The sequence below is a fragment of the Erpetoichthys calabaricus genome, chromosome 7 (genome assembly GCF_900747795.2).
Source record: "Erpetoichthys calabaricus chromosome 7, fErpCal1.3, whole genome shotgun sequence".
Lineage (NCBI taxonomy): Eukaryota > Metazoa > Chordata > Cladistia > Polypteriformes > Polypteridae > Erpetoichthys > Erpetoichthys calabaricus.
In genome coordinates, this window is record NC_041400.2 from 37,920,525 (window position 1) to 37,938,231 (window position 17,707).

Below are 17,707 nucleotides of genomic sequence, written 5' to 3' on the forward strand. Positions count from 1 at the left end.
CAAAAATTAAATTAAATTAAAAATCAATTAAAAATTATTACATTACAAATTACAAAAATTAAATTAAATTAAAAATCAATTAAAAATTATTACATCTTGCCTGAAGAAGGGGCCTGAGTTGCCTCGAAAGCTTGCATATTGTAATCTTTGTAGTTAGCCAATAAAAGGTGTCATTTTGCTTGGCTTTTCTCCACATTCATAATGGCTAATACGGTGCAACACCCTAGTACTACAGCCATGTTTTAACAAGTTCTGCTAATTCAATTTTGCTTTTTGTTGACTTTTTTAAGGTGTGTTCAACTACCACATCCTCCTGTGAGTTTATTGGGATTTTGGCTTTCTTGGAGCTGCATCAAATTTGTCATTCCAGAACAAACATTTTAATCAATAATCTTTAAAATCTGCAAATTAAAGGGAGTGTACCTGTTGGCAAACAATTTCACTTCGCTTTCACTTTCCATTGGACTTGAGGTATTTTCCTCCAGTCTCAGAGGTCATTGCAGCCATTTTTGTGACTAGTGAAGGAAGTGTTTTTTATTTACAGAGACAGAGTTTGCATGCCTCTTCATGAAGTCCTTGATTTGTGTTACTTCTACAATGCGCTTTCAGGAAGTCTGCTGGAAGATCTATATTGCATTTCATCTTAAGGTTAAAGATTTTCTACTGAATACTCTTAGATTTTCAGACTTTTTATATAGGATTTGTTTCAGAGATCATATTAGAAACATAGAAGGGAAGGTTTTGGTCATGAGAGCCTGTTTGGTAGGATTGGATGCGGAGGAGTCGACCTAATTTGAGTCGTCAGGGCTCACTCACACAGATACTCTCACCAGGCCAATTTAGCGACGTCAGTCATCTTTGCATCTGCTGTACGTGTGGCTTTCTTCAAGCTTTATCCACTTTAAAGGAAAAGGAAAAAATCCTTTGAACAATTTCTTTTCTGATCTGGTAAGTTGCCTTGGGTAAAAACATCATCCTTATATATAATGGCAACTTTTCTTACTGCTTTCTGCATATGTTAAAAAAGGTCACTGAATTACAATGAGAGACTCCAGTGTTTCATTTATTTTTATTTTCTTTAGCTCTTGCCGGCTGTGAAGCTTCTTATCAGCATTTTCCAAATATCCTTTTTGTGGTGCAGTTCATTTTAATGACTGGGAAAATCATCTGTGGACTGGACCCAGTTTATACAAACCAAGGAGGGGAAACTAAATTACAGGAGCAGGTAGGGCAAAATGTTACCTTCATGTGAACTGGGTATTAAAAAAAAATAAAAATAAAGTAAAAAAAACAATGTTCACATATTTAGCATTATATTCGAATGACTAGTCTTAAAAAACAAAAAAGCAGTTACATTTGACTTTTTGGTTATTATTCAAATCTTTCCTTTAGATTCATTCACTTTAATAAGAAATTTATTGAACCGTCACATAATGAGTTAATTAAGTAGCCTACTATAAATAAATAAACTATATGAAAATGTATGCAGTATAGCTCTCAAAACCTAAAATATGGTTTGCTGGTTGCTTTTTGGAGATTTTTATTTCATTTTGGAGAAAGACATCACGGTCTGTTATGCTGAAGCAAGCAAATAAAAGTTATAAAGGTTATTTGTTTGTAAACTGCTTTTCCGTTTTGTTGTTTCTTGTATGATTTATGTTTTCAAATATGTATTTAATTTTAAGTGTCTTACGGGAAGTGGCTCTGTGAACACCAGGCCACCAGAACAGAAGAAATATGAAGTCAGTCAAATCCAGTGGCATTCCGTTCTTGCCTGGTGCTGTGTCCAGAAAAACACTGTCCAGCTTCATGACGTGCTGCACCATTTGCTTTCACAACAAGATGAGCTTCACCAAGAAAACTGGTTAGTGGCAAATAATTACTTTTAATAATAAACAAACTCTACTTTGCCTGCCATGCTTTTAATGTTAAAGTTTCCTTTGGTTGTCAGTATTCCAGATTAGATCAAGGAATGTTAACCGCTATTTTAATATTTGTCAAAGAAAGAGTAGCTTGTTCTCTATTAGTAAATTGTGGCCAGGTGTTTCAGGTGGAGGAATTCAAGCACTTTGGGGTTATCTTCACAAGTAAGGATATATATATCGTGGCATGCGGCTGGGGGTAGCCCAGGAAGACAGGAGGAGGGGTAATGCCTCCTCCAGACCAGGAGGGGGCGACCGCCCTGGTTGCTTTGGGGGCAACGGGTACAAAGCTTGGAAGCTCAGCCCTGTAGGGACCCGTGGTCACCGCCAGGGGGCGCCCCCATGCCTAAAGGTTCCTGGACCCCAGTACTTCCGCCACACCCAGAAGTGCTGGGGGGAAGATGTGTGGGGACACCCAGAGCGTTTCCGGGGATACAGCCGGCACTTCCGCCACACTGGGGCGTGTCGGTGGGAGATTGCCGGTGCACACCTGGAGCACATCTGGGTGCAGATAAAAGGGGCCGCCTCCCTTCATAGAGAGGCTGGAGTTGGGTGGAAGATGGATGAGGTCGGTGAAGAGAGAGAAGGAGGCAGTCCGAAGAAGAGGCATAGTGTGGTTGGCCTGGACTTTGGGGGAGATTGGGGTTTGTGTAGCACAGAACTTGTAAATATTAGTAGTGTAAATAAACGTGTGGTGGTGAGTAAAATATGTCTGCCTGTCTGTGTCCGGGGCTCGTTCCACAATATAAATAATATATATATATACTGTATATAACTATTAAACTGACCAATGAAATGATGTGGTGGCAGCCATCTTGCAAACGTTGCACCTGATCATGGTGCCAAGGTGGGAACTAAGTCTTTCTTGCTTTGCGCCATCCCCCATCATAACCTATAGTCTTTTGGGGGGAGTGAAAGCTTTAGGTTCATCAAAAATTTCAGTTTCTGGTTTTTGATGGATCACGACATTTTATGATCCCCTGATAATGCAAACGTCAATATCTTCATGATGGGCTTATGTCTGTCTGTATGTGTATCTGTGTGTCACAGTTTCTTGAGGAAGCTCTAGAGCTAAAACAGCTGGACGGAAAAATACCAAAATGGAAACTTAAGCCTGTCTTGTTATGAGACATTGAGACAAATCGTGCAAGTGAAAGAGGCACTCTAGCAGAAACCTTAAATTACACAATTCTGCAATTAATCATGAATTCTTCTCGTCAGTTGCTATTGTAGAGATCAGCCTCAGAGTGGTAGATAATTACTGCAATGTTATCAAATAGTTTAGGTAACTTAGTTCCTAGGGCACAAAGTCTACTGACGCTCATGTCCAAATTTTTCATTTCATTTATTTATTTATGGAGAATTTTTCAAGCGATAACAAAACAAAAAGTCATAAAAAACAATAATAAAAGTAAAATAAAAAAAGTTACAATATTTCATATAAAATTGGATCAACAAAAAAATAAATAAATTAGCAAGCCATCATACCTAAAAACAAACAAATAGATAAAATACATAATGTAAAGATCTAAAAACAGCCTAATAAGAAATAAATGCTTGTCTAAAATGTTTTTAATCGAGTTTTAAATGTAATTACAGTATTAGATGCTGTGATATCAAGGGGGAGACAGTTCCAGATTTTGGTGGCCATAGCAGAGAAGGCTCTATCCCTTTTGTTTTTTAATCTAGTGCGTGGAATAACAAGTAAGCACTGGACAGATGATCTAAGAGGTCTGCCTGTATGATAAAAATTCAGCGTGTCTTTAACATATACTGGAGCCAAACCAGTCAGAGCTTTAAGGTTTAAAGTAGAATTTTAAACTGGATCCTATAACTAACTGGCAGCCAATGTAATGAGGCTAAACTAGGGGTGATATGAGCAGAGGACTTAGACCTGGTATTGTGTCTCGCAGAAGCATTTTGCACCAGTTGTAGCCTCCTCATTTGAAGTTTTAGGTTTAAGAGTCTGGCTTCACCCCATCCTCACCAATCTCTACAAGCTCCTGGTAGTGACAAAAAAGGGAAATGTTGAGTATAAGCAGCTGAAATGACAATTCTGCCCACTTCTCACTCTTGATGACAGGAGAGATAGCGTAACAATATTTGGAGACCTCAGAGTAGAACAGCGGCTTCAGTGCCTCAGGAGTAGCCTATTGATATGATCAGGCAAGTAGTTATGATAGTCCTTGGCTACCTACCTCCATTGCATTTACTAGAAATACCTCACTGAGTGGAAGAGAATGGATGGTATCTCTTGGTTGGTTTGGGAATTCCCCAGGAAAAGCTGGACAGATTTACCATACCATACCATACCATTTTTATTTGTTAAGCGCTTAAAAACACAGCATTACAACTGACCGAAGCGCTGTACAGTTAAAACAAGCAAGACTAAAAGCAAAATATTAAAAACAACCATTAAGAGAGAATTAAAACAGAGACACTAAAAACAGGTCAGGGGACCCAATAAAACAGAGAAATAGCAAAAAGCAAGTGGAAATAAGACAGGTTAAGAATTAAAAGCCAATGTGAAGAAGTGAGTTTTTAGGTGTGATTTGAATGTGGTGACTGAAGTGGCTTGCCTAACCACTAAAGGTAAGGAGTTCCAGAGCTTGGGTGCACAGACGGAAAAAGCCCTTTCACCACGAACTTTAAAATGTGCCTTGGGAACGGTTAGGAGCAGCTGATCTGCGGATCTAAGAACACGAGGGGGATTGTGACGATGGAGCAAGATACTCAAGTAGGCAGGGGCTAGACCATTTAGTGCCTTATAGGTTAAGAGGAGTATCTTAAAATCAATTCTGAAGCTAACCGGCAGCCAGTGTAGGGTTTTTAAAATCGGTGTAATGTGTTGGCTTCTGCTGCTTCCAGTTAAAAGCCTTGCAGCCGCATTTTGAACCAGTTGGAGTCTAGAAAGAGTGGCTTTACTAATACCATATAGGCAGGAATTAGAATAGTCGAGCCGGGACGTAATGAATGCATGGATTACTGATTCCAGGAGGTGGTAAGGCAGAATTGGTTTGAGTTTGGCAATTCGCCTGAGATGGAAAAAGCAGGATTTTACTGTGCTGTTGACTTGAGCATCCATTTTCAGGACCATATCCATTTTGATTCCAAGATTGGAAACAGACGAAGTTACTGGAATGGGAAGAAAGTCAAGGCCAAGGGGTAGGGTCTGTTTGCGGTCAGGACTAAAAACAATGACCTTGGTTTTTGAATCGTTCAGGTGAAGGAAGTTTACAGCAAGCCAGTCCTTAATGTCAGATAAGCAGTCGAGAAGAGGTTTAGTGGAGTCAGTTGACTTGAGGGAGAAATAAATTTGGCAGTCATCAGCATATAGGTGGTATGAGATTGCATGTTTTCTAAAAATTGCACCTAAAGGCAGGATGTAAATTGAAAAAAGTAGTGGTCCCAAAATGGAACCCTGGGGAACACCACACGGGAGTGGGACTGATTCAGATGAAAAATCGTCTAGCATGACTCTAAGAGTCCTGTTGCAGAAATATGACCTGAACCAGTCGAGGGCTAAGCCAGATACACCAGCCCAGGATTCGAGTCGGGAGATCATGATGTCGTGGTCGATTGTGTCGAAGGCAGCAGATAAATCGAGAAGAACCATAATCACGTAGAGTCCTGAGTCCAATGCCAAAAGGACATCATTTAGGACACGTAAATGAGCGGTTTCTGTGCTGTGTTGGGGCCTAAAGCCTGACTGAAAAAGGTCCATTACCTGATGGTCCTGTAGGTGATGAATTAATTGCTCATAAACTACTTTTTCGAGTAATTTTGACAGGAAAGGTAGTTTGGAAATTGGACGAAGATTGGAGACGACGGCAGGGACAAGATCAGGTTTTTTCACAATTGGATGTACAACTGCGTGTTTGAAAGCACGAGGAACTGTAGCCGAAGATAGACTACTAGTTATGATCTTTAAGACATCATATCGAATCACAGGAAAGACATCTTTCAGCAGTCTGGACGGCACCACATCGTCCGGAGAGCCCGAAGGTTTCATTGAGGCGACGATTTTTTCCAGATGGGGGAGCGAAATGGGTTCAAAGCTGGTGAGGGAGCCGTGTACAGGAACGGCTAAATCAACAGAGCCAGAAGAAGAAATGGAGATCTGGGATCTAATGTTCGTGACCTTATCCAGAAAAAACGTAAGGATCTGATTGCAAAGAGCATTGGAGGGAGATTTGTTAAGGATATTGTTTTATTTTAAAAAAATTTTGTGGGCACCTCTCATTAAAATATGTAACTTCTCTTACCTGCACAGATCCTTTATATTGTGGACCCACAGTAAAATGTTTCATTATCTTGTACTCTAATCTTTAACAGAACTTAAGGTATGTAGCCCACACTTACAGCAACTCTTTATCATGTATTAGTAATGATTCTGTACACACTGAACTTTAGTCTACATTGTAGTACTGTATCAAATCTATACAGCCCACACATAATTCTATATCAGGGGTGGGCAACTATTTTTTATGGTGGGCCACATGAGAAATCCAGCTTGTTGAGGAGGGCCAAACACATTCTGTCAACTGTTACATTATGGTAAACATATTATATTTCTTTTTTTCACATAATAAAATTAATATCGACCACATATTCACAGATTTTGTCTGAGTTATTGAACCATGGGACCCACACACACTATAGCATGCTTTCTAACACAACCCACAATTCTTGATTATGTAATACAAAACAAAACCAACAAAATAAATACATTTTACTGCATTAATTACTGATAAAGTATTTTGCTGTCTCTGTACATTTGACAACTTAGTGGGAAGAATAAAGTCTTTCATGATCTTCAACTAGCGCTCTGAAGTCGGCTGTGTTTCCTGATGTTGCTGTTTGCAGTACAGCAGACAGATGGTCATCACTGAGAGAAGATCCGTTCCTGGATTTGTTGAATTTCATTACTGAGAATGTCTGTTCACATATCTATGTTGATCCAAAGACACAAGCATTCTCTGAGTTAGTTTTCTTGAGTGTAGGAAATTCTCCTTTTTGAGAGAATTGTAGAATGTCAGCAATGGCACTGACTTGTGTTCTGGGGGCACTGTCCACATCACATGTAAAAGGAGAGGAGATGGTGAACATTTCTCTTTCCCCTGCTTTGAAGTCATCAAATCACCTGGAAAATTCACCATGCAGTGACTGGAATATGGTTGCATATCTGTTAAGCCAAGCAGCAGAAGATCGATCCTTCCCTATCAGTGTGGGAAGGTGTGTCAATGTGTGCCTCTCTACTTTTTCAGAGAGAAGCAGCAGCTTTTTCATGTAGGCCTTGACTAGGCTGGCCATATCATGTGCAAAAAGACCTTTGCCTTGCAATTTTGTATTCCGTTTATTCATAAGTACAGTCACATAAACAGCAAAAGCTAAATCTGATAGCCACTCAGTGCTGCTTAGTTCAGGGGTGTGTTTTTCTTTCATTTGACAAAACTCCTGAATCTCTGATTTGAGATCCCAGACCTTTTTGAGTACTTTGCCCAAGCTTAGCCTCCTGACAGCTGTGTGGTAGCCCAGATCAGTGTGATCAACCTCATGCTGCTCAAAACAGTGTAACACACTTTCTCTGATTTAATGCCCTGGCCCTGATGAACTTTACAGGATTTATCACAACATCAACCACATGATTCATTTTCAGCATTGATTTACATAGCACTTCTTTGTGAATAATGCGATGCAGAAATATGAGGTTTTGGGCGAGGTTAATCTCAGACTCTTTTTGCTGCATTCTTTTTAAAAGTCTAACATTTTTACCTGTCAAATTAAGAGAACCATCAGTTGCCACACCAAATAACATTTCCCACTGCAGTCCTAACTTTTGTATTCGCATACTGACTTCAGTAAATAAACCCTTACTGGTTGTTGTCGCTTTCAATGACTGCATAGAAGACATTCCTCTGTCGTTTCAAAGTCTTTCGTTGTTCCTTTCATAAAAACCAGCAGCTGCGCTGTCTCACTAACTTCACAGCTCTCATCCAAGGCCAAAGAGAAGAACTCACCATTTTCCACTGTTTGTTTCAGTTGTAGTACCAGATTCTCTGCAATTTTCTCGATCCTTCTTGTAACCGTTCACTGTGAGAGGGACAGATGTTCAAACGCATTCTTCTTCTCTGGGCAGAGGACTTCCACTGACTCCAATAAGCTTTGTTAAACAAATTCTCCATCAGAAAATGGTTTGCTTCTTTTGGCACTTTGGTGCCAAAATATATATATATTTGGTGCTAATATTTCTTTACTGTTCCTTGCTTTGCTGTATGAAGCTTTGTAAAAAGAGTTTGCTGTTTTTGCAGTTTAGCTAAGTACAAGGGGGCTCCGCCCCCTGCTCGCTTCGCTCGCCTACCCCCGGCGTTGGGTATCCTGAAATACATTAGTCGACCCAAGCAGCACATTATTCCTAACTTCACTCCGCAGTAGTGCCACTCACAATATGGCGGTGACGCCTGTGCCTTCACTCCGCAGTAGTGCCACTCACAATATGGCGCTGACGCCTGCGCCTTCCGTACTTTATGGACCCGTGGGGCCTCCGTAGCCTCTTCCGTTTGAATCTGGGCTGCAGCGCAGAGTCCTCTTTTTTGTGTGGCTGTTGGTAGTCGTTAGCCATGGGTGCGTTGTTGCTTCATCTCTCATTCACGTCAGTTGAGCTCTTTCGGTTTTGGGCCGTGACTCCTTCGTGCGCGGTGGATACAACTTCGCGTGCAGTTTATGAGATGCACGTTGTACGCGCCTGCGCAGTACGTCTCATGGTCCCATCGCCGTGTCCCTGAGTCCATGCCATCCGGTTTACCATTCTCGGTTAGTAATATGGATTCCTCTGCAGTCCTCACCTTCTCCTCTTCAGAAACATTTCTGTATTTTTCTGCGTGCTTGGTCTCAAAGTGATGGCTCAAGTTGTAGTCTTTAAATGCAGCAATGTGCTCTTTGCATACACAACAGATTGCTTTACTGCTAACCTCCATGAAAAAATACTTAGGATCTGTTTTCCGCATCAATTTTTCATTTTTTACCACTCAGTTTTGTTTTGTCTTTGTACAAAATGCAGACAGGAGGCAGATTAACAACACGTGTCATCTTCCTTTTTCAATATAACATGAACAATCCCTGTATCACCCCTTTCTCTGATGCAATCTGCCACAGTTTCCCTCTTTTATATTCTGTTGTTCTGATGCACTCTCCTGCAATTTCCCATACATTTCAATTCTGATTTGCATCTTCACGGTCACATCTAGCTATGATGCTGATTGACATAACCAGGCAAGTACTTGCCATCCACACCTTCCACGAGACTGACAGAACCAGCCATTGGCCACATTCGGCCTATAGGCCATTCACTGTCCAGGTCTGCTCTGGATTGTACTACCATATCAATTCTATAAAGCCCACACTTTATTCTCTATATTGTGCTAATGTATATAAATCTAGTGGAGTATTCTCTTCTTCAGCTACTGACCTAACAAATGCAGCTAGTTAATTCAGTTTAATATTATAATATTCAGTCTTAAATGCCAAAGTGAAAGCAAACCAAGATGTGTCAAGCTGCACCATACAACCTGATAGTGCTAGATGTTCAGTCTCTCAGGCAGTGCTGTTTTTGCATTAGTGCTCCTCTTCCTTTTCTGCACCGCACGTGTACCTCAATCATGATGGCGGTGGAAGACCCTTCAATCAGCTCTTTTAAATACCTTATAAAGCTTGCAGAGAGCATGCATCTCATCCAGGGTTTATTCTGCTAACTCCCTAACCAGTGACGTCGTGCTGTGCCTTTTATCCAAGACTCATAAAAACAGTGTATCATGTCTTTAAAAGGTGGCTTTACTTTTTGAAGCTCTTAAAACTAAATTATGCTCTTAACATCAGAAGTGGGACAAGTTGTAGTGAGGCAAGCTGGTGTAACTTTGCTCTCAGAAGAGGTGCTTGTAAAACCACGTCAGAAACAAAAGCTATAGTGAATGTGTTCTCACAACTTGGGGGATCAGAGAGGTTGTAGCTTGACGTCAACAAACATTTTGCTCCTTCCTGCTACAGATGCTTAGGCCAGCTGGGCATGTTGCCACTGCATCCCTCACAGATACAAAAAATGCAATGAAATGAATGAATGAATGAATGAAGGCAGTTTGTAAATGAAATTAAAAATAAATAAACTGAAATTAAAATGAAATTTGAAATGAAATGAAATCTCTCTCTATATAAAATCCAATGTCTGTCTGTATATCTGTCTGCTTTTCACGAGAGAACGACTTAATGGATTTAGATCAGTTTTTTTTTCTATAATTTGCTTGAACATTCCGGTTGATTTTGCGACTTCTCTCATTATGCTATGTATCATAGTTCGCTTGCGGTACCGATTTATTTGTGCGAATCTGAGAGAGACGCAGCGGGCCAAGGGGAGGGGGGTGAGTAACTTCTCACTCGTGCACCAGCCTCAGGGCGTACCTTACCTCCGCTTAACTGGAGAACGAGAGAACTACTTAATGGATTTTGATTGGGGTTTTTCTATAATTTGCTAGAACATTCCGGTTGATTTTGCAACTTCTCTCATCACGCTAAAAATCATAGTTCGCTTGCAGGAGCGATACAATTACGTTAATCCAAGACAGAGGCTGCGGGTCGAGGGGAGGAAGGAGTGTGATGTCAGGAATGGGGAGTCTGTCTACCTCTGTGTTTTGGAGTATAATTTGCCTCCACTTAGCTAGTGATACATTTTTGTTTATTGATTTTTAAAGTTTAACTACTACACGGGCAGAGCCACAGGGAACAGCTAGTTAATAATATTTTATTGTTTTTCAGTGCTGGCAAAAATGATAAATATGCCATTAGTAACAAACCATCAATAAAACATGCCCTAGCATAATGTATCTCGATTGTTTACCTCTTTTGTAAGTCACTTTGGATAAAAGCATCTGCTAAGCAAATAAATGTAAATGTGAATATAGTGTAAATGTAAAAAAAACCCAGCAATTTACTCATTCGTTTTCCAAACCCACTTATAGTGTATAGCAAAAGAGATGCACCTTGCTTGCCCTTAATGCACATGAAATGCTTCCAAAATGTTGAGTCTATTAATAGTGGTTCACCTCATATCTTTGTTACTGGATTTTTGTTTTTTTCTAGAAAAAATATTGATGAATTAGGATCCAAACTCTATTGTCGGATAAACGGGTCCAATAAGTAATAGATGTAAACTGATCTTTGCTGTATTTTTTGTTTTGAGTGGCATGGCAGTCCAATGTTCAGTGTTTCTACTTTATAGGTCAAGTATTCAGGGCTTAAAGCCTGTGCCCAGATGTTGCCTATGTGGGGTCTACACAGTCTCTAATGTCAGTGTGGGATTTCCTCCCAGAGTCCCAAAGATATTCAGGTTAGATTTAATTACAATCCTAATGCTGTGTGACGGTGTCAGTGATGGACTGATGTCCTGTTCCGGGCTTTGTCTTGCCTAGTGCTGCACAGGATAGTCCACCGATTAAGTGAGTTTAAGAATAATGCGATTTATTTGTTTTGTAGTAAAAGGTTTTTTTTTTTACAAAAAATTGACAGCTTAAACAACTGAGCTGCCACTTTTAAATAATTGTACAGCAAAGATTTAACGTATTAATTGAAACATCTTTGAATGAATAAACAGATATGAATATTTCATATGATATTGAACTTTGTGGCTCCGACTTGCAGACAAGTTTCTATATCTCGTGGTTAATTCTCCAGTGTTTCTTTTGGAACAGTGTTCATGATTTCTCTTCCCTGCCATGCTGTACTGTGTCTCAGTGGCCTCTGTGTCAGCTTCTTCATTATAGGATTATTGGTCATAGTGGTCAAATGTTGCTGTATGTGCAACTCTCTAGAAACATGAACATCAAAACCCCTCTGTTTTAAGTGTAGGGTCTCATGCAGTTGTACATCTCAATCACCTTTACTGCCATGCTTTGCTTTCTGAATCAATTGGCAATCATAAAACACCCTCACATACACTGAAAACATGTCAAGTTGCTTACAGCAACAGTCACTGCGCTGTCCTCACCTGCCACTGAAATATATTATCCACTTACATACCCTGCAGATAAGCTGGAGGGGTGATGAACTACTAGTAAAGCACAATCCTACGATAAGGATTTAGGAAACCAAATTGAAAAGCCATCTGGCCAGGACAAATTCTTTGCAAACAGTGCCTCAGAACTTTCAATGAGATTTGTGAGTCAGGACCTCACTATAATATACTGCAGCAGAACAGGCAAATGGTATAAAAAGTGCCTTTAACAACATTAAAAAACCCATAAACACAAATCTGTTGCCACTTTAGACCCCCCTACATGAGTCTCAAATCTGGGCCTTACTCACTTCAAAAGTACCACCAAGCACCCCTTTTTCATCTCCTGTCTCTCAGTCTCACTCTCACACTGTCTTTCTCAGCCCTAACTTTTTCATCCTGTAAGTCAAATCTTTCTTCTTGTGCCCAGATTCAGATTGATCTTTGGCATGAGTCTGTGCTAACTGAACAGGGAATACTACAGGGCACAAAGAAAATATGACCAGGGAATGGAAATAGAGACAAGACTGTTCTGAAAACAGACAGGGGTCTAAACTGGGAAATCAAGAAATGAGACAGAACAAACAATGTAGAAATGAAATCCAAAAATCAAATCAAAAAAGCAAAGTCAGAGGTCCTAACACCAAGGCCTTTTTGGTAGCACCTTTTAGTTTCCAATGAGAACTAAACCAAAATGTGAGATGAAAAATCAGTGGCCAAAGAGCAAGACAAGGACCCTAAGAGTAGAGTCTTCAGTCCTATTCATGGATATGTGTCTTACTAGAGTGCAACCTTAAATAGAGATCGCATGATGAACGATACCTAGCGTCAGTATCACAAGCTGGGAGATGGTGTGTTGTTACCTACAACAATATATTTGTGGCCAAAGAATGACAGTAGTGACTGCGGGGGGAAGGCAACAGTAATAACGCTAGACCAGGGGTGGGCAGATTCAGTCCTGGAGGGCCGCAGTGGCTGCAGGTTTTTGCTCCAACCCAATTGCTTAATAAGAAGCACTTATTGCTCAAGTAACACTTCAGCTTCACTTTAGTTGTCTCGTTCGTTAAGATTTTGAACCCTTATTGCTTATTTTAGTCGTAAACAGCTGTATTCTTGGTTTTTAATTGCTCCTAATTAGCAATACCATGCAAATGACAAAAGAGACCAGAATTTCTCCATTTAGCTTGTTACCATTTACACCTGTGTGTATTTATCACGCACTATTTGGTTTAATTAAATACTTGGAAGGAAAGTGAAGAGAAAAAAGTGAAGCACTGAGAATTACTCATCTGTTTTAGACTTCAAATCATTTGGATGATATCCTTAGAAAGGAAAATAAATCTAGGATATGAGAATGACCTGACATGGCAGTGTTAAAACACTAGCAAGCCATGCAATTAAATAATTGACAAGGATTGTTTTTTAAATTAAGCAACTGGGTTGGAACAAAAACCTGCACCCACTGCGGCCCTCCAGGACTGAATCTGCCCACCCCTGCGCTAGACAACAATTTTTTTTTCAAAATTTTCTTTCTTAAAAAATCTTTGGTGACTATGATAGACAGCTTCAGGTGGAACACAAATATAATTTTTGATTGACTGCATCAGAGATGTGAAATGAACTTTTATTAAATTTAGTGTGTTTAATCACTTAATGATGTTGACACATTGCATTAGTTCAGTTGAACTAAACATGTTTTGCTGCTGATTTTCATTTCTACTCACAACCTTATGTTTCTCAAGTCAGCATCCAGCAACAGCACTGATAGATTACACTTGCCCAGATACTGTTGTAATTTCCTGGTGAAACGTTTCACTGTGTTCGTCACTGCTCCAAGATTAGTAGGGAAGAAGTCCATGTGTGAATACAGGAAATAAATCTTTAGCAACATTTGCACTTGAAGGTTTTGTATATTTGAAGCATGTTGTCAATTAGCTAGACATACAATAGCTTGGTGTGCTGTAGTTGCCAAAAAAATTCTCAATAACATCCTTGAATGCTTTTCGTGTGACTTCTTCTGGCTTCACTAGCAGACCTACAGAAATTTCTTCCTTAATTTTGCCACCAGCTACTTGTAGAAACACCTTCCTCAGATATTGAAATTGTTCACCTTCATTGTTCATTACTTTCACTAAAGTTTTCATCAGTCCAACTTTTACATGAAGGGCTGGCAAAAATATTTTTGTTTGGTTAACAAGTGGTTTGTGAGTCACACTAGAACCAAAATACGTTTTTAATGTAATGGGACTCTTTAGCATGGCTGTCCCATTCACAAATGAAACAAAAATACTTGGTATATCCACACTGTATTCCTAGTAGCAGTGCCACTGTTTTTCTTTCACCACAGATGTTCCAGTTATAGTTGCACTTTATATTGTGGACACCAGAGGGCGCTACAGCTCCCCAAACCCAACACAGACACAGACCGACACAAGTTCCAGCACAACTCAGGCTTTTATTCTGCTGTGAGAAATTCTTTCTTTTTGTTTCCTGCCTGCACAGCACAGTTGCAAGCACAAATAAAGCAGCACACTGTACTTTTCTTGTCTCTGTCTCCTTCCACCACCAGTCCTCCTCCAGCAAGCTTTGTCCCTCTTTCTCCTGACTCTGGCAACCCTGAATGAAGTGAGGTGGTCCCTTTTATGCTGTATCTGGGAGCACTCCAGGTGGCCCATCAGCATCATCTGGAAGTACTCCTAGGTGTGCTGGAAGCCCGATGTAGTAGGGCTCCATTGCTCCTGCAGCACCCCATGGCAGCACCACACAGAACTCAACCTGGCTGTCCTGAACTCCAACTCCCATGTAGCCCGGTGGGAACCCAAGTCACCGCTGCAACCCAGGGGGACTGCCATCTAGCACTCCAGGTGAGGTAGTGCCCTGTGCATGTCTGCTCCCGATCCTTCCGTTATGGAGGTGTCCTGGCAGGGAAAGGGCACCAGCCGGCCATCACAATATGTATATTTATAATATAAGTGGAAATCATAAAAATAGGTGATTGAAATAAGACATAAGTGCATGATAAAAACATTTAAAGGTGCTTTTTTCAATCAGGCCAAAATAAGGTAAAAGTGTTCAGGAAACAAAAATCTTTGTTTTCCAGTGTAATGGAAATTGGAATCAGGATAGGAATAAAAGTTGAAAAGGCAAGACAAGTTAGGAAACTACTAACCAAGGCTCAATAGATGTATTAATAATCACAGTCAAATAAAGAGGCAACAAGTTGAGAAGTTAGAGAATTAGGGCCAAAAACATTTTCTGTAACTGTAAACCAGACTGCCAAAAATAGCAAATGTGAATCTACAACCTTAAATGAAGTATTCCAGTGCAGAGATGGTCGTGCTGATGACATTATAGAACTTAACTTATGGGGCTCACACTCAACAAATGGCCCTAATGTCATGGCAATGGGACCAGAAAATGGTGGTGTCCATAAGTAAAACAAAATGGCATTGTGGGAAAATGCAAATGATTTTTAACATAGTTAAATGTGACCCTTGACTTGTAGGGGGCATATCAGAGCCCCAAACCCTAGATATATACATCTTCACCACAACAGTCATGGGTGACAGTGAGCTATTTTTATTACACAGAAAGTGTCTTCTTAAAGGTTTCTTTACAATAAAGAACTCTTCTTTCTTTCCTTTCTTTTCATTTCCTTTTTCTTTCTCCACTCTTCTCTGATGAGTTCTGTCATTGTTGTAGTCATCATCATCATCCTCTTCCTGCTCCTCCTTCTCTTTATCCTCTGCCTGGGTGAGGCGGAGTGGTTCCTATTATCCTGGTCTCAGGAGTACTTTCAGTGCTACAACATTGCACCCAGAAAGCACTTCCAGGTCAGATGAAACTTTTTCCTGACAGGGGAGTCTCTTCCCAACAGCACCCTCTAGCAAGGATCCTCCAGAGACACCTTCCAGAACTACATCTCCTGTATGTTCCTGTGGATATCCAATTGGGAGCTACACCAGAGGGCAATCATCTCCCATTCATCAATTATGTCAACATTCTTGACTGGGCAAGGAAAAAGCAACCAACCTGTCAGCATGCCAGTCCATTCCTGATGTTCATTACAAAAATGGTGTTCAAGAAACAGCCTGAAAAAATTAAATAAAGCATAAGATCATAACAATAACTATAGCATTTCCATTAAAAAATATGAGGTGCAATGTTTTTAATAAATGCAGAAAACTAAATCACAATAAAATCTTCCTAATGGGCCACTTCCAGCTACGCTTTAGAAACACCTTCAGCCCCTGAAGTTGCCATACTTTTCATACTGGCTATAACTCCTTCTAGCAGCTCCTGGTATTATTACACCCCCTGAGCCTTAGGTTGTCATTGTTTCTCAACTTCCCAGCTGCCTATTCTTTAAGAGGAGCAACACAGCCACTGTCCTCCTAGTCAGTTTAGCCTTAGAGTTTATGTAAGAAAGTACTTTTGAATAAGTAAACTGGCATCTGATTGCCCAGAGAGTTAAATATTCTGCCATCTGTTGGTTCAAAGATCTTTTCACTTTCTTCCAGCCTTCCCTGGCTCAACTAGATCAGGGGGTCAGACACCTTCTGGATCTCCCACCAGGCCAAAATATTCTCTGCTGGTTCCCTGCTTGTTTTTCCTCTGTATCTTCTAGGTCAGGGGTCACCAAATCCAGTCCTGGAGGACCACCGTGGCTGCAGGTTTTCATTCTAACCCTTTTTTTAATGAGTGCCCTGTTTGTGCTGCTAATTAACTTCTTGTGAATTAATTTTATTTGAAATGCTTCTTTAAGATTTGTTTCCCTGAATTTCTTCATCGTTCCTCTGAATTGCTTCATTTCTTTCCTTAAATGGCACCCAAACACAAATTAAATGTGAAGTGAGTGAGCCAACAGAAGACCAACTAAGTCAGGGCCTCAAACTTCAACCAGTTTCACTCCAACCAGCTGCTTAATAAGGTGCCAATTTATGTTGTTAATTAAACCCATTCTTTAATTTCGTGGCTTGTTGCTGCTCTCGTGGTGCATTAACAGACATTTCCTAAATTGCTGATTTTCTTTTTTCTAAGAGCTGTGTTAAAATGTATTGGAGACCTGAGCAGATCAACATTTCTGAGACCGTCATATTTCTTTATTTTCATATATTGTATGATGTACACCAGTTGTTTTGGCTCATTTTGTTTCTCATTATTGTTTGGCTGCATATTAAAGAAAAAGAAACAATTAAGGGGTCTAAGTCTTCAAGAACAAGTCAATTCAAATTAGTTAGCAGCAAAAACTGGACACTCATTAAGAAAAGGGGTAGAATGAAAACCTGCAGCCATGGTGGTCCTCCAGGACCGGAGTTGGTGACCCCTGATCTAGCACACGCAGAAAACATATGATCTCCAGTAGCTTCAACATTCCCACACTGGTATATGGGGGTCCTGTGCACTGCCAGTGTCGTTATTATATCCCTCTCAAAGTCTTCTTTCTTGCTGGGCATACCTACATGGTATTTAATATAAAGATAATAACATTTTGTATGATGATTATGACAGTATAATTGATTAGAGACAAAAAGAAGGCATCATCTTTTTAATCAAATTTTTCTAAATCTTTGCAATAACTCATCCATTCTTTCAGTTTAGAGACTCTCTTATCCAATAACCAAATCCATTAGAGAACACAATAAGACCTGAAAGATCCATGTTAATATAACATAACATTTTCAAATCCAGTCTTTCCAGGTCAGAAACATGGAGGGCTGAAAACCTTCATGAACAGCATCAGATT

General features: G+C 40.0%; 1 protein-coding gene across 1 annotated transcript in view; it reads left to right on the forward strand.

Annotated features, from left to right (window-relative positions):
• The window catches only part of tmem232 (transmembrane protein 232), a 180,029-nt gene that overhangs the window by 44,956 nt on the left and 117,366 nt on the right, over positions 1–17,707 (forward strand). The window contains exons 7-8 of the mRNA XM_028804512.2: positions 1,083–1,225; positions 1,686–1,864. Coding sequence (XP_028660345.2) covers positions 1,083–1,225; positions 1,686–1,864 — 322 coding nt within the window. The remainder of the gene's footprint in view (positions 1–1,082; positions 1,226–1,685; positions 1,865–17,707) is intronic.